This window comes from Lonchura striata, chromosome 4 (assembly GCF_046129695.1).
Source record: "Lonchura striata isolate bLonStr1 chromosome 4, bLonStr1.mat, whole genome shotgun sequence".
Classification (NCBI taxonomy): Eukaryota; Metazoa; Chordata; class Aves; order Passeriformes; family Estrildidae; genus Lonchura; species Lonchura striata.
In genome coordinates this window covers 62,991,194-63,014,623 of record NC_134606.1, presented here as the reverse complement: position 1 = coordinate 63,014,623, position 23,430 = coordinate 62,991,194, and the positions used below count along the sequence as shown (strand labels likewise).

At 36.6% G+C, this 23,430-nt stretch overlaps 1 protein-coding gene across 2 annotated transcripts in view; it reads right to left on the bottom strand.

The window, feature by feature from the left end:
- ARHGAP10 (Rho GTPase activating protein 10) overlaps positions 1–23,430 on the bottom strand; it is a 136,799-nt gene that overhangs the window by 45,739 nt on the left and 67,630 nt on the right. For both annotated transcript variants that reach the window (XM_021536597.3, XM_077783017.1), the window contains exons 11-18: positions 20,850–20,931; positions 19,781–19,823; positions 18,382–18,447; positions 12,040–12,114; positions 6,928–7,015; positions 5,675–5,733; positions 3,032–3,137; positions 2,250–2,409 (exon numbers count right to left, since the gene is read on the bottom strand). In XM_021536597.3, coding sequence (XP_021392272.1) covers positions 2,250–2,409; positions 3,032–3,137; positions 5,675–5,733; positions 6,928–7,015; positions 12,040–12,114; positions 18,382–18,447; positions 19,781–19,823; positions 20,850–20,931 — 679 coding nt within the window. The remainder of the gene's footprint in view (positions 1–2,249; positions 2,410–3,031; positions 3,138–5,674; positions 5,734–6,927; positions 7,016–12,039; positions 12,115–18,381; positions 18,448–19,780; positions 19,824–20,849; positions 20,932–23,430) is intronic.

Here is a 23,430-nt window from a genome sequence, read left to right as displayed (position 1 = left end):
TACCAGGTTTCTGTTATTTGTACCAGAAATGCTGATGGCTCCTGCTTCTAGAATTGGAAAGTGTGTTGATAATTTCCTTTGCTGCAAGGGAAAAGAAATGCCTCTCTGCAGAGTAACAGAAATTACTGGAGTACTGGAAATTACATATGCACCAAGTGTGAAGGGCCAGCACATCTCCATCTTGAGTCCATCACTCTCCTACAATTCCAAACTTTGCTCCTATCAGCAGAAGCTGCTAAAAATTAGCAGAGTCAGAGTAGTGGCTGAATGAAATATTTTACTTTAACCCACAGCCGGTGACATTTCCTAGGACTTCACTGGGGCTATAAATAAAAATATCTAATGCAAGACACTCAGAAAGTCTGAAATGCATAGAAATTTTAAAAAACAACATAAAACAAACATTAAACTGGCAATGATCTTGCTTGCCTTTAAAAGTAGGTCCTTGGTCTGCTCTAAATGAAGAAATATCACTTGTAAAAGCAGCATACTCAGTTTAACTATAAAATTTTTGCAGTAACTCAACACACCTCTCCATTGCCTTTGTTATAAACACACAGAGGTCACACTTGGGGTTGCCTTCCATTTTGGAAGCAGGTCTAGAATGGGAGAGGCTGCTGCAGGCAGACCACTGATGACAAGTTCACTGTTAGAATTGGCAGTGAAATGACAGAAATTCCTTAAAAATTATACCTTCTAGTTCTAAAGAAGGCATAAAACCAAGAAATTATGGAAAATGATGCAGTATTATACTGATGCACTTTCCACTCCTCGCTTCTCCACATTTTCAGAGGAGCAAGAAAGGCCACTAATGTTTCAAATGTAAAATTGATGTCCAGTTTTAAGAGACATGTGACTGAGCTGGCATAATAACAGGATGGTGCTAATCTGTGGTGATTTGAATAAACACAACTCAACCTCCACATGTTATTAAAACACCCTGGCTCTGCTTGTTCTCTCTTAACTTCCTTTAATTTGTGTGATCACCTCAATAACTTTAAAATCATGAGCTCAGCTGCAAGGTTTACTTTCATTTCTGAGATCCAAAATTAATACCATGGCTTACAGCTCTTGGAATATTTATTGGTTAGAACTTGAGCCACATGTGCAGCCCAGTATTTTTCCAACAGAATAACACCATATCTGCCCAGTGTGTGTGAGGACAGCATTACACCCTAAGTCAACTAAGCCAACAAAACCCACCATGCGGACACAGCTATGCCAACAGAAGTTTTGCCCAGCCTGTATCAGGAAGGGAGCATAGTTACATTGTCAGAAAAGCCTGAGACATATATTATTTAGGGTAGATTACACTTGACTTAAATAGCCAATTTCAACACTGCTAACCTTTAAAGGAAATAACAATTGTAATGCTCTGAGTGCTTAAGAAAGGAGAGGAAAAAGCATATCTTGGGATTTTTCCAAAGCACTTTTTTTTTTTTTTTTGACAGTAAGAATTAGGGAGATGCTGTCCATCTCTCAGTACAAACTACCTTAAACATCCAGTCACAAAAGTCAATTAGACACAAGGGACTCCCAAATGAGTATCCAAGTAAGGAAACAAGTAAATTACTTTCCTACTATTTTTATTTTTTATTTCAGGTCCCAGATTAGTCAGTGATATCCTGGACAGTACCTTGTACATGTGAGGCACTTCAGTAACTGGCAACTCTAGTAAAGCAGCAACAACAATTTCTATTTTCAGTACTACTTCAAATACAAAGGCTTAAAATAACACACATTCAGCTGAAAACAAAGGAAGTGTTAATATCTGGCTCTCTCATAATGCTTTTCATACATAAAATTCAGAGTACAGTAAAGTTGTCTTTTTTACTCTGAGAACTCTGAGATAAAACAAAGACAAAACCATTAATTCAGAGCCTGGTCAAAGTGATGAAAGAGCATTGATGGAAGAGCTAGAAACTGAACTTGGGCTTTCTCTTTTCTAGTTTTGTATCATTTTTGCTCCAAAAAAAAGCAAATGCAAATATCATAATGCAAATCTACTGGTGTACTATGCACACAGAAGCACTACTACTGCCACAAAATATGCATTCTGAAATGTCAGTTCATCCATGAACAGGAATGATTATCAAGGATAAATAACTAAAAGCGTACAGTGTATAGAAAATATTCTTTAGAATTAAACTATTAGTTTAATGTCATGCTTAACTCCTTGCTTAACCCCATTAAGGCTAGCAGATTGTTTCAGATAATGTTCAGAAATGTGAAAACGTAGCAAAACTTACCTTCTCGTGATTTTCTATCAGGATTTCAACGACAATATTCTGAAACTTCAGATCCATGATGGCTGCTACAGTTTCTTCCTGTGGTCTCATTAAGGTCGGTCCAAATACTACCCCTAGGTTTGCCACAGTCATTAGATTCATCTTGGCATGCTTTGAAACACTTTTTGAAAAGAATTGAAGGAAAAAACAGGAAATGGGTTATGAAAAATTTCCATTGCTGTTGGAAACTGCAGTCTACGAATGAAAACATTACATTTCCTTAATCTATGTTTTAGAAGTTTGTTTTGTGCAAAGTTTCTCCAAATAAAGTCTTACTAAATTCTGGAAAACTGAAATGCCATTCTTCCACCAGCATCTTAAAAAGAAAACCAGCCTCTTACTGAACTTAAATATATAAAATGCACTTAGCCTTGGACCAGGGCAAGTGTGAAACCAACTTAAATTTGCTAACAGATCTCCACTATTCCCTCTGCCAGAATTTGTGAAAAGAAAGTATAATGTTCCCTTTCTCACTTCAATCAAGCCCTCAGCTGCTGGCAGGACTGCTAAAGTAAATATTTCTATGGCTTCATTAATGTCTTAGATTTCTGCCTTTCCCGCCAAAATATGCACAGCGTGAGTCAAATGTCTTGTCTGTTTTTGCACGTTTGGTTCTTGGGGTTGAGGATGACAGCATCAAAATGGGCTTTAGCTCCAGCCACACTTCACTAAAGCCCTTTGTAGTTAAAGAAAGGTAAAGACAAGAATTCTGACAAGGTAGGAAAGCAGGTCATAGCACTCACTTTGCTAAATGTTTCACCAAAATTTCCAGCATCTCTTTGTTCTTTTCTGGGAGTTTGTGGACCAAGAAGTGAACAGCATTGACTCGAGATTCCGGACTCCCACTTTCTATGGGATATAGAAATAAATATCTCAAAATAAAATTAAAATAAAATGAGATCCACAAAAACACAAATCTTCTCCCACCCCTGCTTGGAAACACACTGCACACACTTCACCACTTATGTTTCTCCAAATATAGCAACACTGAACATATGTGCTTGTTTTCACAAGTAATAGTGTTCTAGAATTATCAACTTATTTACTTATTTTGAGAACTTATCTTTCAATCCACCTGCAAAAGGATGCCTTTGTTAATCTATTTTTAAAGACTGATAGACGCAGTTATTGTTTAGCTGCATTGGGCACATCTGCTTAGAAATACACTGCAAGGTGAGCAGCGATGCTTTCCACCTCAGCATCATTAACTGATGGTCCTCATGATTAGAATTCAGTTTTGTTGGTACTGTGCACCTAACGATGCTGCATTTAGGCTACCCTGCATTGGAAACTGCATGCAGATCCAAAATGCTTAGAAAACCTAATGACCTCTGAAGACACAGAAGAATAAACATGCAAAAAATCCTACAGAGACTACTATGACAAAGGTTCTGAATAACAATGGCATCTCCAGTACAGTACAGAAATATAGATAAGCAAAGAGCTTTTATTTTTGCATGTTGATTGTCAAATCAAATAAATTTGACCCCTACATGTTTCACGGTACACAGATGAAAACAAAAACCTGTAAAAATGAAAATAAACCATCTTCCTAATTGAAATTGCATTAAATCACAAAATTACATCTCTGTAGTGGTTATAATGAAAGAAATGGAAGCATTTCTACTACCTATAGTAATACTTCCTAGAAAGTGCAGAATGAGAAAAATTTAGACTTTATTCTGAATGCAAGAAGTTTTGACATGAGGGACTGATCAGGTCCCATTTTTCTCAAAGGAAACTTTGATTGTTAAGTGTATTTCCTATAAAATACCACAATTTCTTCAGATTCTTCAGTGCATATTGCTTCAGATTTTTTTTTTCTTTGCATATTGCTGTAGATTTTAGGGCTGTATTTCATTCTTTTGCAGTGAATACCCCTGCACAGATTGCAAGAAAAAAGGCTACCAAAAAGCAAAATGCTTAATTTCTAGGGAGCTACTACAAAATTCTCATAGAAAAAAGAGGCCTTCTTTAAAGTGAGATTATTTTGTGCATATGTGAGATCACAAATTCTAATTAAAGAATGGCTAAACAATTTAATTACAAGATGCAGTCAAAGCTCATGTAGCTTCAATCTATATTGATATGCATAAAGGGAAAGAACTGAAAGTAAACCTTTTTATTTAGGCTCCTCATCCAACAGTTTCAGGGAAAAGGATACTCCAAGCTATTTCCAGTGTTGGTTTTTTATAGCCAACATAGGAAACAACCCTGATTACCTATTTTTGAGCATACTGTAACTCAGATCTGCAATGTTGATTGAATTTCCCTCCCCAGAACCAACTCCTTTATTGAGCTGTTCGCTACTGACAAACACTGTACTGTCTCAAACATGTAACTTCAACTGAATTCCTTTACTGAAATATAATAGAAAGAAAACATAAATAATACTATATAGTATATAGTAAGTAATATATATAAGCAATATATAGTAAGTAATATTATAATATAAAGAAAAATAAAGAGAGGAAACTGCTGGCAAAACTTCAGAAGTAGAGAAATTATTTTAACACTTTCCAATACAAATGTGAAGACTCACCACATAGGTAAGGATGTCAAATTTTGTTTAAGCACTTGCCTGCTAGCATGTGCTTTGGCAACAAATTTCCTCAGCTAATTCTCATTTTGAATTAAGGACCAGAAGAAAATACATTCTGCAGTCCTAGAAAGTCATTATAGCAATCTGAAGATGATAAAGCAATTGTCTCAAAGTTTATTTTAATTCTGCTTTCCACAGTTTGCCAGACGTGCTACAGGCTGGAAAGAAAATCAGCTAAGTATCTGTCTGATACTTTGCCAAAAATTTTCTTACACAGTTTCCCTCTATCCTCTTCCAAAAAAATTCCATGTACACTAGATACCATACAACTGAGCTACAAATGCTGTTGTGTCTTCTCCAAGTCTGTGTTTGAACTGCCACAGTGTAATCTGGCCTGCTCTTTCCTTTCTTCTAATACATGAGGAACATTCTAGCCAGCCTACACAGGCAGTTGTGCCTTAAGGACTCAAATGAGCTCAAATTAATGTACTTTCTTTTGCTAAGCTTCATACTCTTTATAAATGGAAAGCAAAAAAAAAAAAAAAATCACAGATTAAGTTGATGCTTATCATTATGCAATTAAGATAATAAGAATAAATGTTTACACTGGCTATCCAAAAGTTTTTCCATAAAAGTATAAACTGTGCTAGAAAGTCACATTACATGTTGACACACACTGGAACTAAATACTGATTAAAATATATTCTTAAATCATTTATTATTTCTTGTTTCTGTATTTTTACTGGGATGAAGCATTTTTCTGGAATTGAGTTTGCAGGGTGCTCCTGAGGTCACAAGACACAACAACAAAAATATTCTATTTGAACTACAGTCATGTATTTACTGGCAGGAACGATGAATTCTCCATGCAACTCGTATGTCATCAGTGGCTCTGGAAGGTTTCTGTAAAACAAGGATGATATAATAAATTTAACTGTATTTTCTTCTAGCTGCATTTACTCTAATTAGGAAGCCTTTACAACATTCAGTAATATAATTCTCATACTGGAAGCAACCATTGTTACAAAGGCCCTTGAATTCAGTGATTTCTAGAACAAAAGGAAAACTTTATATTATCAGGAAAATAAGACTAAATGCAACCATTCACCTTTCCATGTGCTGAAGTGATACCTCTATCATAAGATACCTTTCCAGTTTCAACACCAAGATTGTACACAAGTACTGGGCAATTCATTCTTTATTAGCACTTTTAAAATACTACAAATGAGAAGTCAATGCCTTACTGGAAAGACTAAGGTCCTAACAACAACCACCACCACCAGAGTTAAAACCATTTATTATATTGACTTTAATGATGCTCATGAAATATTGCATATCCGAGTAAACACTCAGATGGGAAATACTATAGGGGAGAAATACTTTATCATGTACAGTTATGCCCCTATTTTTTTTCTACTTTTCTATATTATCTAAGAGTTGTATCCTTACAATATTTCTGCAGGACTCATTGATAGTGGTTGTAATAATAATTTATTTAATAAAAATAGGAGATCAAAAGTACAATGTTTGTGGTTACACTACAAGAAATGCATAAGTGTGACATTTTATGTTCTTAGGCAATTTAGCAAAATAGCTTTATTAGGAATTGGCAAAGCCATTTGAATAGCAAACATATTTTAAATTCTTATTTATAAATTTTAACACTCAAAATATTATTACTATTGCACACAGAACATCAGAGCAAGGGTCAGAAGGAAAAGAGGAAAGTACTAAAAATTTTACAGCCTTCTCCTTTTCATTCCACTACACAAACACAAAAAGGAAACAAATTTTAACAATCTTCACTAATTTTCAGTAATGATTCACAGCAAGTTTAGTAACATTTCAGGTTTCTGAACCATCAGTGAAATGATTCTGTGTCTAACACCAAAGTAGGCTTGTCTCATGAACATGAGTATTAGTGTTGCTGAAGGATTTTGCTTCCTCCAAAACAAATAGCAAACATGGTATTTGTACAAAATGAGCTCCTATTCCAAAACATAGCAAAACTAACTAGTGCAGCTTAACATACTGCATAGGAAAACTAAAATAAGAATTTATAGTCTAAAAAACCAAATAAACAAGAGACAGCCTTACCGCAGATACTGCTTCATAGCACTAGTAATTGTCTTCACTTCCCAATCTACAGAATTCTCCAGGTCAACTTCATTGCAGGTTTTTGAATCTAGAAAATAACCAGAAAGAGAAAAGGGACATGAAAAAAGGGAATTCTAAATCAGTATGAGTTACATGAACAGCAACACATTGACTTTCAACACTATGTGTTTGCTCACATGAGCACAGAAGCAATGTCCCTTTTTATTATTATTCAGTGATATGAAGAACAAATATCCAAATCTGTTTATAAATTCCATTTTCATATTTTGTTTTTAAAACTATTTGCTGTTGTTTTTTTTTTTCTTTAATGAAGGATTAAAAACCACCCTCATGTAAAAAGATCTCTATAGCAATTGAAATTTTCACACCTCTAATTAAACAGAGATGTTCAGAAACACAGAAAGATGTACAAAAACAGTTTAGGGGAAAAAAACTGTCTAAGAAGAATTTATCTTTTACTCTTTTCTTTCTTATTATAAGTGATAAATTCTTTCCATAGTTTTTCTTGTAAACTGTTGATGAGAAAAGTTAAAGTGCAGCATGACCCTCTGCATTGTGTGAGAACATTTAAGAGGTGCTTCCAAAGTAGGAAAAGGAGTTTTTGCTGAATGTTTGTCTTACTTGATCAGTTTTAGCCACTGGACCAGAAATACTTGTTTGCTTGACCATTTGTCAGGACCACAGAACACCCACCTTCTCCCAGGTTAGTTGGTAGAGTCTTGGAACAAGACAGACCAAACCAAATGGTTTGTCTGAATGACCCATCAGGTTGAAGACTTTCTGACAGATCAAACACAACACAGCACACTGGAACATTTTGCAATCAAAAAAAACCCTTTTGGCTTCAAAACAGGAAGCCATGGCTAGCTGACACAAGAACAGAGCACATGTATATGGCCAACCTAGCCCTATGTGTTTGCTGACTTTCCTATTACTATTTACTGCTACGTTTCCATCAGTCACTGCAGTGGCTGATGCAGATTACGTGTAGACCCGTTCATACAATTCAGAATTCATTTGTTACTTGGCTTGTCAGACAAACGACAGACACATTTAAAAAATCAAATTAGGATCCCTGATTAAAGGTGCAGTCCTTTTACCGGGACTAAATAATTTTGTTCTAAAAGCTGTGCCAAGCAATTATTTCTGTAACTGAATATTCTCCCTTATTATATCAATTATTTAAACCTCATTTTAAAATACAGGTCAGATAACATTTTGTAGCAAACTGCTACTAGCCACCCAAAATACTCAGGATTGTCTCAAATATAAGGTTCTTTTCTTTTTTTTTTTTTTTTACTTTTTAGCATGCTAGCTGTTTCCATGTTCAAATTCTCTTTTTTGAGAAGTAAATTTGTCTCCTGAATTAATTAAATAAAAAATTGCCAGCACATGAGAAGCCACAAAATCTATGGGGGTTTTGTTACTAAATCACTATGTAATATTCAGTTTTTAAATAGCTGCTTCATAATCATCAACCTCCTTTACATTCAAAGTATGCACTCTGTTCATTGAAATTTGTTGATGAATTTTGGGAGGAAAACAACAGGCATCTGAAATCCAAAGTGAGCCTCTTAAATAAAAATAGAAAGTATTGTTGAAACATTTCATTATCTCTTGGAGAAAAAAAAAAAAAATAATGAAACAGCCCTGCTACAAACCCTTGGTTTGATGGTAGAAGTCATCAAGATTTAAAGACATTTTCTTCATTTTTGGTTTGGCATTTGCTTTACATTGCTCTGTGCCCTACCACCCCAATATATTTTGCTATTCCTGCTCTGTTCTCCCCCTCTACTTCAAACATCCCTTTTCAGTATGAACTGGAACTTTAACCAGGTTTTAATAAATATCACTATAGCTTTTTTCATGCTACTTGTTCATGCAACAGCCACTGTGCACTCAAGGGCAACGTTATGCCTGTAAAACTAACTGTGCATTTTTAAGGAACAGCTTTTGACAGATCAGCTCTACATTTTATGCAAATCTTTCTGACAATAAGGGAACCAGAGTTTATAAAAACTGTCCAGTTCACTAAGTTGGTTAGGAGGAGACTCTCTCTGCTTTCATATGCAATATGCCCACTGTAGATGTGCATGTATACTGTCATCTACTGTACAGAAAATAACAAGGAATTCCATGTCATTGCTTTAAAACCTGCTAGTTTTGGGAAGGCAAGTGTCGTGGTTTGACACAGGAAAAAGAATCTTCTCGGAAGGAAGAGGTCAATTTCGATATTGACACTTGGGGTGACCAATTGAGGTCACACCTCTGAGAACACAGAGGGGTTAAAAGCTGAATTCCCAGGGGAACTCGCTCTCTCTGGTTCCGGTCAGGGTGCAGTGCAGGATTCTCCCCTGCCCAGCCCGTGGCAGCAGGGTATCCATGAAAGCTTCCTGCTACACTTAATATCTGGAACTTTTCACACCAGACAGCATCAGAAATCAAACCTGAACTCATCAGCAAAAACTGCAAGTCCTCATCAGGCCCTTCCCACAGGCAGTGCTCCATCTGAAAGCTGATCCATGCAGTGGCTTGTACAAAATCTATGCAACAGCGTGTAGGGAATAAGCCACATCAGATTTATAATGCAGATCATCGATGAAACAGGAACTGGGCCCTGATGCACTTTCAGAACTGAGACTCCTGACAACTCACACTGCAGTGCTTGTAACACATTGTCATAATATTGGAAGTTCTGACTTTCTATCCCTGTTTACAAAGAGGTATTTGTTTAATTTAACATTTTCCCTTCAAAGGTAGAAAGCGTTTTCCTCACCAGATGCCTCCCTTTAAATTTAAACAGGATCATTACTGCAAAATAGCATAATACCAACTACAGGTAACTTCACTCTACTAGATTTTTGCATTACAGCTGAAAATCTATGCATTCATAGTACTAGAAAAGCATATGTTGGTCTTCTCATACTCTCAGTCTACTTTCTAAAATGCTACAGAAAATAATCTGAAAAAGAGACAAAACTACAAAAAAAAAATCATGTGCCTGGTTACCATTTGGAAGACTTCTTTCACACAAGGCCTTTCCAACTGTGAACTTCATGGTCAGTGATAGGTAGCTTAAAATACTTTGAAATCTTATCAAACATTTTAAAATACAGAAAGTTAATATGAGTTTTTTATGATTCTGAAAAATCTTTCATATAAAAGGGTATCTAAGAGTATGTCCAGAGACAAAGGATTAAAGATTAATCAGTCATTTTCAATTCTCTGTACCACTGTATATCAAAAAGGAACCCTCTTTGTTCTCCTCTGAGGACAGACACATAAAGAGCAGAGATAGGATCACTTTCAACAAATCATCAGAAAAGAGCACCTGCTTGCACCCTAACTTTTTCCTGTTCAGTATTTTGCCTCATCTTGATACCACTGTATTCTTCCTTTGTCAAATAAATATATGAAACTTGGAAATGACAAAAAATGTTCCTGATTTTTAAAAGTAACTAAAAGCAGATGCTGGAATCCCCAGTAAACTCTTCCAGCTGCCACTGAACCACTGGCAATCTAAGTCTATTTAATTTGGATACCAATAATGGCAGCAAGGAAAATCTGCCTGCCAGACCTGCACACCCAAGCTAAGCCAGCAAGAACAAAACTGAAAAGCATCTTGTGATATCAAACACATTTAATCAAGGCTCTCTGAGTGACAGCACATCATTCTTCCCATGGTCAATGGCTAAAGATGGTTATTGTTTACTGAGGCTAACCCCAACACAGATAAACAACTATGAAAATCTGTTATAGATCAGTCATTTTTATTAATCCCAGTTTGTATTTCCAAAAAGAGCCTTTTTTCTGTAATATTTTAAAGGTTTACTAATGGAGTACTTCAGGGTGCTGTTAATATTGATTAAAGTAAGACATCATAAATTAATATTTAGCAAGGTCATTATGACAGATTGATATGACATGCAGGTCCTCAAGTCTCAAGATGTCTTATCATTTCTGAGGAGACAGGCTGTTTGAAAAAATAAAGGAAGGAAAAGAAAAAGTCTTACAGGTGGCACTGAACTGACAGCAGCATATAATATAAAAGCGCTTTGTCATTCACATAATGTCTGGGGTAATGAAATGAATTCACTTTCTGGCTTCCTTCAGTTTGCAGTGCCAAAGAACACTGTGTTATCAGCACAGATGGAGCATGCATGGTTCTGGAGAAGAGCCTGGTGCAAACTGCAAACAAGCTTCTTTGCATACCAATGAATCCCTGAGAATCAGACCTTTGCTGTCAAGTGACAGGTTTGGAAGCTCTATAAAAATGAACTAATCCCAGTGGTCTTGTCTGACTGCATGTACTGTCAGTGCTCAGGACAAGAAATGGGGGAACATGGCACATTCTGCAGTCATGGCTACTACTTTGGTGAGAGATGATGGATTTCATCCAGGTGCCAATATTTCTCTCTTTTTCCCTCCCCTAGGGACAGCAGAGTGGCAAGAGAACTCCAGTCATTGAAATTAAAGATGCATCAAAATTTCCAGAAAGAAAAGGGAGAAAAAAATTCTGCAAATTATTTTAGCTAACTAGGTATAAAAGAGCCTAAGATGTTTAAGTTTACAAAACCAAATCCTTTCTCCATCTGTCTCCTGCCTCGACACACAGTTATTATTAAAACATATATCATATCACTCCTCTTAAACCAAATAGCTCTTTAACTGTCTTATTTTGCACAGTGATTAACTACAGACACATGGGTGTGTACACTTGTACATTCCAGACATGGGAGAAGGAAGGTGGAAACTTGAAACAATGAAGCAACGAGCTTCAAACTTTCCTGACTTTGATATTTTGTATTTTCTGATCCGATCCTTCAACCTAGGCTGCTTTAATCCCACTTCCATCAACCTTGCACAAACCACAATCTTTGCTACTACACATGCCTTATAGCAGTTCTTTTATTCATTCATTTATTCATACTAACTAATCCAGGTCTTTCTAAAGTAGGGAAACTTACAATGGTGTGGTGATTATTTGCATGGACTAGCGCAAACTACTGGAAGGTGCTTTACGAACTAAATATTGACAGCAAAACAACATGAAATAAAATATTCAAAAAAAATTGTAAAATAGAGGCATACCCATCAACAAACTCAGAAGTCTCTGGACCTTTGAACTCACCCCCACAACTCTGTACAATCCTTGGTCATTTATACCTATTATGTAAAAAAAAAAAAAAAAATCATGAGCATGAGATCAACCACAGGCAAATTTAGCATTAAAATTTTTGCCCCAGACAACAAATTATCTCGAAAGACAAGGAGACTACATTGTATTAACAGTTCTGAGAACATTATAAATGAAGAATCCTTTCATTACTCTGTTTTTAAGATACGTTCATGCTATATTTTGACAAAGATTTCATGTACCTCAATTCCACTTCTGAAACTGAGAAGAGAAGCAAACAGGGTCAAAGCTTTACTTGAAAATAAATAAATAAACCACTGCCTAATTTCAAATCTTTTAAATTCCATTTTGGGTACATCAACAGCCACATTCTAATAATGCAGGAACTGAACAAACAAATGCTAAATTAAGATTTCTTCAGTAACTTTAACACTTCTTCCCCCTCCCCCCCCCACCATTATGAAATGACTGAAACATTTTGGATGAAGAAAAACCTAAGCCTATTCCCAGTACTCAAAATCAGTACTTTTTCAATTTTATAAATGCTTTCCATTTAAGATACAAGGCCTCATTCCAACCCACTGTGGTCCACATAGGAGTTACATCCAGAGGCACCACCAAAAGCTACTGAACAGTTTTTCTTGGGATGAACAGAGGAGCCATAACCAGTACAGTATTTTCAGTCCTCTACTCCCATTCTATATAGGCACTGGACCACTTTCCTGGCATTCCTCTGTGCCCTTCCATCATCTCACATACATTCACTTCTCTACCCATTTTCTTCCCCTGCTTTTGCTTACCATTACATTACCCAGCTTTAGCCCCAGGGAAGTAAAACTGTGAATATAAATTGAAAAAAAAAAAAATGGCAGGGACAGAAGGGGTAGGGAAGAAAAAGGGCAAAATAAGGTAGTCTTTGTCTGCTGCATTGTTTCAGAGCCTAGACAGTGGGAGGTGAAATACTACAGTACACAGATGTTTGAGAGGCCTCATAATAAGCAGCCATCTACAAACACAATCTACCTTCATAATCACACTGGTCTGGAAGAGTAGAAATGCCACAACATAGCTGCATTTCTACTCCAAGGAAATCTTTTCAAATAACAGATTATGTGGTATTCTTATTCAAAATATCCTTCAACAAAGGAAGAGTTGTGGAGAATTCCCAGCTTCAATACCAAGCTGTTCCAACACAGAGAAGGAAAATTAAAACCAGTCATATGAGAAAAAGTTCTTCCCAAATAAATATTAGATGAAGTATGTAAAAATCATTAGCCTTTTAATGAATTACTGTCAGACAGAGCCATAATACACAGCAATAATTCTCAGTATGGTAGAGAGAACTTGGCATTTTCTACCTCCTCCTCTTCCTGCCTAGCCTTGCTGCAACTTTTCTCTCTTCTCTGATGCCTTCCTCTTCCTCACACAGTCTGCAGCCTCCTCAGCCATCCCAGATTCTTGAACCTGCTGAACTCACTGCCAGCACTGCTCCTTCCCCTGTCCCAGGGCTGCAGCTGCTCCTTGCCTTGCTTGCTCCACCTGGGTAAAACTGGACCTTTTTCCTCCCCAGGATGCAAGCACTGCTGAAATGGTGCTGAGCCTTAAGCTAGATGCCAGGTTTGGAGCTGACTCAAATTAACAGAATAAACCAGATCTCCTTTATTTTATCTGCACTCATCAAAATGCACAGCTCAGCAGTATGCTCACAGTTCAGCTGTGCACAAAAGAATGAACTGAATAAAACCAAAACAGCTATGGGGCCACAACACTGTTCTTCTCAAAATAGGAAGTTATCAACACAACCAAGTAAGTTTTCCAGTGATCCCTAGAACAAGTATGATAGCATGCTATGCACTACTTGAAGACACTATAAAAAACCTCAACAATATAGTCCTCGATACACTCCAAACAAGAATGCTACAAATACTACAAATCTGTCCTGAGAGCAGCAAATAGTTTTGCTTCAAAATTCTCAGAGGTGTCCAGGAAAATTCTGGTACCAAACTAACATCAAGCTTTGCCAAAATGCATCACACTTTTTTTATACAATGTCTTCTACTACTTTCAGTACCACAGAACAAGCCTTCTGCATCATATGCAAGAAAAAAAGGCTGAAGAAATACTGTCACACTCAGCTTTTGCTTATCTCAGAAGTTGATTTGTGATTTCCTGTGTTTCTAACATTAAAACTGAGGGGAACCAACTGTGCTGACCCCCAAACATACCTTTACAGGCTTAGAAATAATCAAGGTCAAACTTATTCCTCAGTATTAAAACAGACATGATAATGCAGAAGCCTCTGGAAAATGGCAGTATTAAAACTATGACAATCTTCCAGCAATAATCATGAGTCTGTGATAGAGATTACCAGATAATTGGTCAGTTTCAAATTCATCAACCTGAGAAAAGCATAGCTAATTGCTAGCAGACATCAAGGAGTGAAAAGAGGCATTAATTTTAACATAGTTTGAGATTATACCTTTAACCGTACTTTCAAATGATGTTGTATTTAAAATATACAAACCTGGTTTGAAACAGTCCTACTTCTCATTTAATCTGCACATTTCAGATCTTCAGCACATCCAACACTGATAATGCTTGGCATTTACAGAACACAATTGACAGGATGACTCACTGCAAGGAATAGCTCACCACTGCCTGAAATGCTGAAGGGGTTCAGATGCTGAGTCTGCCAGCTCAACCACTATTGGCAACCTGGAATGGTAAAGCCCCACAGCACAACTTCCTTCATATTTACATTATCTCAAGATGTTTGGCTGCCTGATACAGAATTTGGCACAGGGATACAGCTTGTGAAGCATGCTTAGAATTATAAGGTATTGAAAGCAAGATAGTAATTTATACTATTGTAAGCAAGGTATGGAGTAGGAAAGTTTACTTTGCAACTGGCATTGTACATGGGGCTGACACAGACTTGCAATATAGCTGCAAATACAAATTTTTATACCAAAATCCATGGCACAGAAACAGCCATACAAGTGACACTCTGAATTCCAAGTAATGACAGAGGGTTTTATATCACTTGCAAAGGTTTTCTACTCCCTTTTCACCATGTACTTTCTGCCTGAGGAACAGCCAGGCCGGTCATGCAGCTCAATGCTGCCATCTCTCTGCAGCTCAGATTGGCAGCTCCGCTAGTACTAAGCTCAAGACAAATACTGCTCTGGCAAACTTTACCCATCACATCCCCTCAGAAGGTACAACCAGCTACTTGCACACAAAAACATGCACGGAGCCTTTACTAGTGGAGCACGCAGCTCTTTGATGTTTCTATAAACATCTACCCCATTCTATTATTCTCAGTAGAGAATAATAAATGAAATACTCCAAAGAGAATCCCAAAATGCTCTCTCTCTCCAAGACAAAACACAGATGCACATCCAACCAGTGTGGTGGTCAGTATGTGAGAGATGGGATGCATATCCTGATGCCTCAGCATGGCCTACCAGTGAAGCACAGCCAATCTCTTACAAGGCAAAGCTGAATCAGAAGCTCACATGCATTTAAACAAAGACACTAATTTTTGTGCTTCTATTCATTCAGAGCAAATAATTCCCTTCTTGGCATTATAAAAGGGAACATAACTGAGAAAAAAAAATCCAACCATTGACAAGTTTATATTCAATATCTCTGTTATGCTCTTCTCTCTCTGAAAACCAGACTACTTCTGCTGTGACATGACAAGACTATTCTCAGTTTCCACCCACACTAGACTGTCCTCTCTTCCCACCCACGCCAACCTCACACCCATTATGATTAAAAGAGATAAAAACATGGCACACAAGCACCATCTCTGAAGAAGCATCTGTCCTGTTTTCTCCTGCTGAATATAACTTGCTTTTGATGTATTATCATTAAAGTGAAATAACCAAGTAAAAACGGTTTTCAAGGAAAAGTACAGGTAGAAAATTCTGCCACTTGAAAGATGGATTTTCTTCATCTGCAGCTATTTGTCCAAACTCTTCTGAGACAAACAACTGAATGTTCTTCTGGCCCTCCATTTGTTTAGCTCAGCAGACATCAGCAGAAGGTCCTTTAGAGGTTTTTTGTTTTGTTTTGGAGTTGTTTACTTGTTTTGTTTTTTAAATGCAGTTGATGTTACGTTCAGAATCAGTAAACAGAAAAACATCAATGACTGCTTGAAATGTAATGGAAAAAATCAAGTGGATTGAAACCAAACTAAGCACATTGTTGAGTTCCTGGAAGATAGTACCTCACCTAAATATATTCTTGGAACTCCAGAATGAGAAATATTAATTGAAAACTGATTTATTTTCTTTTTTGTGTACTTTCTGAAACAAAATTAATAGACAAAAGACACAAGTCTTTTTCATTGGTGGTAACTACCACAAAGCACTCTACTGACTGCATATCTTACAGAGGCTGTGTACATACAACAGCAAAGGTGCAAAGTCTGCATAGACTTGGGGAACTTTAATTCTTTCCCAAGTATGTTTCAGCCAGACCCCACAATGGGGATAAATGCTGCTAACCCATGAAAGCTCATAATTTGTCTTGAATGAGAGGGTTACACAAGTACTTTGCGCCTTCTTACATGCTCCTAAATCAAGGCATAAAGGATAGAGTGAACTTAAATCTCCATTCAGTTTAATCTATCCACTCACAGCCCTGAGGGAAAAAGAAAGTCAACAAAAAACATTTTTCCAAATAGTCATTTCATAAAGAAAATGTTTGCATTTTTTTCCACAGTTGTGTGTCCTTGTTTCACTTTTCTTGTAAGGTATTAGAAAAAGAAAATCAACCCACAACTTAAAGAAAACTATTTGAACACATTTATAAATAATAAACCAAAATATAATATACTCCACACTGCTTATAGTAAGGAGAATTCATGAGGTATTGTAAGGTACTCTGTAACTGTACTATAGGCCAAAACTAGCCTTTCATTACATGAGCACATGCCACCCTTTTTATTAAATCTGCTTAATTCACTGTAAAGAGAAGATCCAGACTATAGTCAGACAGGGTTTTGCAGTGAAGACAACTTATCTGTAGGACACCAGCTTTATCTGCAATGTTTCCCAGCTCAAATATTCAGACTGTAAATGCCAGTAACTGAAATTTTAAAGTGATGAGACAGGCAAACTTATCTGAAAAAAATATTCAAAAGAACAGAATGTACAAAAATAACACCAGATAGAATATAGCCTAATCTGAAATAACATCTTTAATGTATCAGACAGGACTGATACAAAAAGGACTTCAGATACTTCTTGCTGTTTAAATGCAAAACTTTAAGTCTCACAAAGGCTGCTTGTGTTCCTAATAATATTGTATAGTAAGCACATACATGGAAGACACTGTTTTTCAGCAAGATACTGCACTGACAGCAAGCATGAACCTGCTCTTCTGTTCATCTTAGTTCAGCTGGACTGTGATACACAGAAAGATGTAAGTATTCTGCCCTGTGCAATGCCAGACTTACAGAAAAAAAAGATCCAGTTAGTGAAAAATTCTAAGTGTGCTCTTTGAGAGTAGGAAGGAAAGTGAACAATTTAGGAGAAAACAAAAATGCACACAGAGAAATTACAACATCTCTTAACAAACTGAGAAATATACTGTAACCTCACCTACTTTCATGCCTTCACCTCTTTTTTTTAAAAACAACAGCCAAACAAGCTGTTTCTCCACACAGTGCCATGTACAATGCAGTGAGCCTCGGAGTGGCTGGTCAGCACACACTTCAGCAGAGCCTCTCCAAAATCAATCCCAAATACCTCTTGAATACTGTCTGCACACTGACCTCTCCATCTCCAATTCTGGAAGTACAACAATGAATATATGCAACAATAAAATCTGATAGCATCTTTGTCCCTGGGGTGAAACTAAGTCCATAGAAAGTACTTCAACATTTTCTGTTAATCACGTGCCTGCTCAGCTCCTGTTCTTCTGCCTTAAGAGCCTGAACAGAAATGAAACACTGAAATAAATTACTCTGTTCAAACAGCAAAGCAAAGGTGCAAGCAATGCCTACAAAACACAGCAAGTTTGTCTTAGCTTCTGTGCACAAAAATTGGCTCTCTTTCTCAAGAGAGGTGTTATTCCCCACTTGTGAGCACTTCTGGAAAACATATTTCTGGAAAGAAAAACATGCATAAAAGGAAAGACTGGACAGACTCCTGTCTTGGTCAGTGTAATCAGTGAAATGTCTTCCATGGTAAAGTCTTTTTCAGAGATCTACAGCAGACTTTATCACCTTCTTCAACAGACCAGCTGCTTCACCCTCTCCACAAACAGGTTGAGTTGATCATTACCTCGTGTTTCAACAGCACTGATGCACTTTTTGATGATGGTGAACCCTATCTTATCCAACTGTGCACCTACAAAAAAAAAAAAAAAAAAAAAGGGTTGAACAGTTTTAAAGCACCATTACAATTATGTCTTTCACTGTAAATAAGGCTGGACTTAATCATAAAGCTAGTACTTTTGAGGCAAAACTATAAATATTCTGAAATTGGAAGAATACATCACTTTTTATAGAGAAATTCTGCTTTTCTCCTTCAGGAGCCTGCCTAGCTGAAGTAAAGGCTTGTTCTGGTGATAGTGGCTTCAGTGAATCTGTTCACAGCAGCATCCTTTGAAGAATGGGATCTCTGATTAGTTACACATGTTGGCAGATGCAAGATGGAATTTAACAGTACTTACTGCAACATCAACAACATCTGAGAGAGTTCACCAAATGGGACAAGGAAGTACTTATGATGAAAAAACATAATTATCAACAGCAGGGTTTTTACTGAGTCCTACCCTCAGCCAAAGAAATTCCCACACTAAAGATACAGGACACATGTATATCATTTCACAGCAGTTAATGATCTGACTACATGAAAGCAGATGTATGAACAGGACAACAGCTGAGCTCCAGCATTCCTTTGTTGTTCCTATCTTACTCTTTCTTCACATCAAAACTTCATTTTAAAAGCTTATGTTGCAAAACTGCCCCTCCCCCACACATCTGGCCTTCTTGCTCCTGGGAACCTGGTCTTGCATCATGAAAAGACAAATCTGAGCAAAAAATTGTATTTAATAACACCAGGATCCAGCTTGAATCAGCAATTCCAAGTTTTTAAAAAAGCAAGCATAAATTGCCTCATAATCAAAAGAGGATACCTGTTTTCACTCATACTTTGCCAACAGAAGAAAGCTAATGTTCTTTGTATAGAGAAAGCCATCTCTTCTACTTACATATTTTGGTTTATATTTTAAATGCACAAATTCAGCTTTTTTGCTGATCTTGATCTACAGCTGCAACTGGTTTTAAAACCATACCTTCACATTCTAACAGAAATGTACACGCAATCTGGATTAAGAAATTGTGCTGCATTTACATATAAATACAACCTTGAATCAATTTCAGGCATGAAGTAAATTGGCAAAAATAATCACTGTTTCTCCAGCTTATGTCCAGTCCTATACAATATGTATTGAGTTAGTATGAAAACCCATTAATTGCACAATTAAATGATTACTTGTAATTACAAAAATTACAAGTAATATTCAAAACTCAAGATTTAAAAGCAAAATAATTAAGGGGAAAAAAGTTCCAGAGAGGAAAAAAAAAAAAAAAAAAACAAAAAAACAACTAATTACCTTTATCTTTCTCAATTTTAAAATATTAACAAAATCTGCCTTCATGCTAATTCAGATACTTACTTCCCTCCCGTTTTGCATTCGCTCTATTCAAGTTGATGAGCAGCTAACACAAAAAGAGCAAAAAAGACAAATTATTTTAAGGACTTTCACGAAACCAGAAAAAGAAGATACTCGCAATATTAATGCTCAGTAGGCACAAATACAGCTGATTACAGCCAGAACATAGCACCACCAGCAGCTCTAACAGCAGGACCAGAGGTCTGTGCCCCTTCAGAACAATGTCAGCTACAGCCACTGAACTGGCTGTAGCCAGTTAACTGGGATTTGTGTGCTCCACGTTCCTGTTTCTCTGCAGGTTAAATTCCCACAGTTTCAAGGTCATTTAAATTATTAAGAATGTGATGATTCCTGGGACTTATGTTCCAGTTTGGGTCACCCAGAAGTTTTAAACTTATTGGAGAGTCCAGCTCAGCTAACATGTCATGGCAATAAACATCTCTGCAAATGAAAGCAGATTGGTGCAACAAAGAGTCAATCAAACAACTACTGGGGCAGAGACATGACCGTGTTGTTGTCTAGAAAACCCCATCATTTCTGGCCCATAAGACCAATATATTTATCATTGTAAGAATAAATAGTGTGATTCAATTCAGCATTTCAGACTCATTTCCTGATGAGAGGCAGAAATAAGCAAATTCATGTGCAACCTCAGTCCCATTGACAAGAACTTTTTGATCTGGTTTTAAAAAATATAATAATAACACCATGTAACTCACTCATGCAAGTTTTGCCACTGGAATACAGCATGTCAGCATAAGACTAAGTGAACATGCTTATACTAGACATTTTCTATAACACCAATATTATCATTGGGATGGGAAACCATTTATAAAAATTGATTACATTACAATAAAAAATTATCATATCAGCATCAGTAGTTATCTACGCTGAGCTGTACCAAGTTACTCATCTCTCCTGAGTTTTATTTCACTTTTATTCTTTACTCATTGAATCTATCATTTTGCAAACTACATAAAGCCAGTTTATTAAGTATAAATGGGATCAGAAAGCAGAGGATGAGAGAATTCCCCATTACACTATAAAAGAATATTTTTTAAATTATGCTTACAGCTTCTTTTCCATCCAAGGCTTCCATCCACAGCTTTCTGTCTTCCTCAGAAAATGCCTGCATGGTCACAGGAACTCCAGGCCTGCAAATGTACCAACATAACATAACTGCATTCACCAACAACTAAAAAATGTTTGGCAAATTCTATTTTTAACTACAAGCAAAAGACCATTGCATTAAAAGTCAGGGTTAATTTTCTTTTGCTTAATAACTGAACACTGCTGATTTTGAAAATAAAAAGTATGGACGTGATACATACAGTAAGAAATAGGCAGAACAGGGAAGAAAAAGGAAAATTAATGTAATCTGCAAACTATTTGAAATAGCTCATTGGAAAAATGGAATTTGTTAAGTCAATATATAATCTTCATCTTTAAAGCAGCAACAATGATCATGGCTTAAAACCATTTAGTTCTTTTCACTAAATTACAGTTGTTAAGGTATCAGAGTATCAACCTAGAAGCAATACATCAAACTCAGTATATGCTGCATGAAATACCATTTATTTGTCTTCAAAACAAAGTCAAAGGAAACCAAACCTTCCCTCATTGTCCTGTATTGGAAAAAGTTTAAATCAAGAAGGATAATACTATTTCAGAAGGATAATACTCTTTATCAATAAAATAAATTTTTCCTATCCTAGAAGACGTCTGCTCTCTCCTTAAGATTTAAATTTCTGTACATTTACCACTAGTCACCCTCAAGTAAACCTGATGGAGTATAAAGAAAAAAGTATCACTTCCCAGAGACTTAATCAGAATCTTAGCACCCTGAGAGCCATAAATGTCTGAATTTAAAGAAAATACAACCATTCCTTTTGAAAGAAAAATATGCAAATTTTCAGCTAGCTCAAAGTTATGCTTCAGTCACACACAGGGTTGAATGTTTGCTACTTAAGTCATCCCTAAAATTGTATGACCTTGCTTCCTTCCAAAGCACAGTACTGGAGAAAATCCATGCCCAGCTGTCAATCCCTGTGTTATTTTTTAACTTGGACAAGCTGAGGGATAAGTGTGCCCTGAACTGATACCAAGGAAACAAGCTAATGGCCTGCAGCATAGAACTAATCTCCATGGGAACATCTCAGTACTACACACATATATTATTAAAAGAAAAATGTCTGATATCAAGGTCACAGCAGATCAAATTGTATCTATTATATCAAGACAGAAAGAGGAACTAGATTTTTCCCCCTTTTACCAGAGAAGAGAATGAAAAAGTGTTTTGCAGCATCAAGGAAACCCTGCTCTCCATCCATCTCTGTATAAACTCCAGATACCCCACCAAAGAGATGACACACAGAGGCGAACAGACTGACATTTCTCATGCTACCTTTTAGCAACTTTATCAGACAGTTTGAAATCTGTTATCCCTACTGACCAATCAATACACTGACCCAAGAGGAGCTGACGCCTGGAGTATAAACCTTTATTCCCTTTCATACTTCTGGGACACAGCATTAGAATAGCTAAACCACATCCTCCTCATCTCAAAAATGCAAGTTCAAACCACACTGTAAAGTAATGACAAACATCACTTGAGCTGTAAACGAGCATCTTCTCATCTGCCATGCAGGCTAGAAGTTTTCTGATGCAGAGGGAGTTTTACATCCCTTTACCTTTCGCTTGTTGTAGGAATGAACATGCTTCAGGCCAGTTGAACTGGTCACACAAGCTCAGCATAGACTCTGATTAAAGTTTGAGCATATAATCACAAAAATATCTGCAGACCATGAGCAATCAGGACAGGGGGGCCTGAGAGCACTGGCCCTGATGCTTTTGAAGTGAAAAAACTAAGAATCTAATGTTAAAAAAAAAATCCATAAAACTTGACCTACTATATTATAAGTTAGCATGTGGTTAATTGGTGTAATGTAATGAGCAAACATATAGATTAATAGTAGCTCAGAGGGGGTGGATGCAAAAACTCAACAGCAATCCACTAATTTATATCTAGCATTTAATTCCATTTCTGCATCCAAAGAATGTAGCATTACCACAGCCTCATTTATTTGGAGTATCTTATGAAGCTGGATACCCTCACTTTCATAAATGAAGGAAAACTAGAACACTGTTTAAAGACAATGTTTATCAAATTTTGAGGTCCTTTAGAGAAAAAGATTAGCAAGTCTTTTCTTTAGAAATAGAGCAACAAGTGGTGCTTCAAAAAGACAGTGGCAACAATGTTCAAGATGCAGTGGATGATTATTCCAGACACAAGAAGCCTCAAAATCCCAATAACCTTATTTCAATCTGAAAATCCAGCATATCTGTTGCACTAGGACATGAAATAACTCACACACACACTAAGATAGAAAGCACAAAAGGAAGCAAAAGAGAAAATTTCTGACCTCACAATATATAGAATTCTAAAAGTGACAGTGTATTGGAGGGTGAAATTGCCACCTCTCCAAACACACTGGTCAAAGTAAGTCTATCAATTCTCTCCTCCCACAAAGAAGAATACAAAACAATCATTATTTACATGACAGTGTGTGAGAAACTCTAGTAGAAATATGTAAACATTAGAAGGCATAGAAAACTTTCAGAAGAACTTTAAAACTTTTAAAAGAACAGGGCAA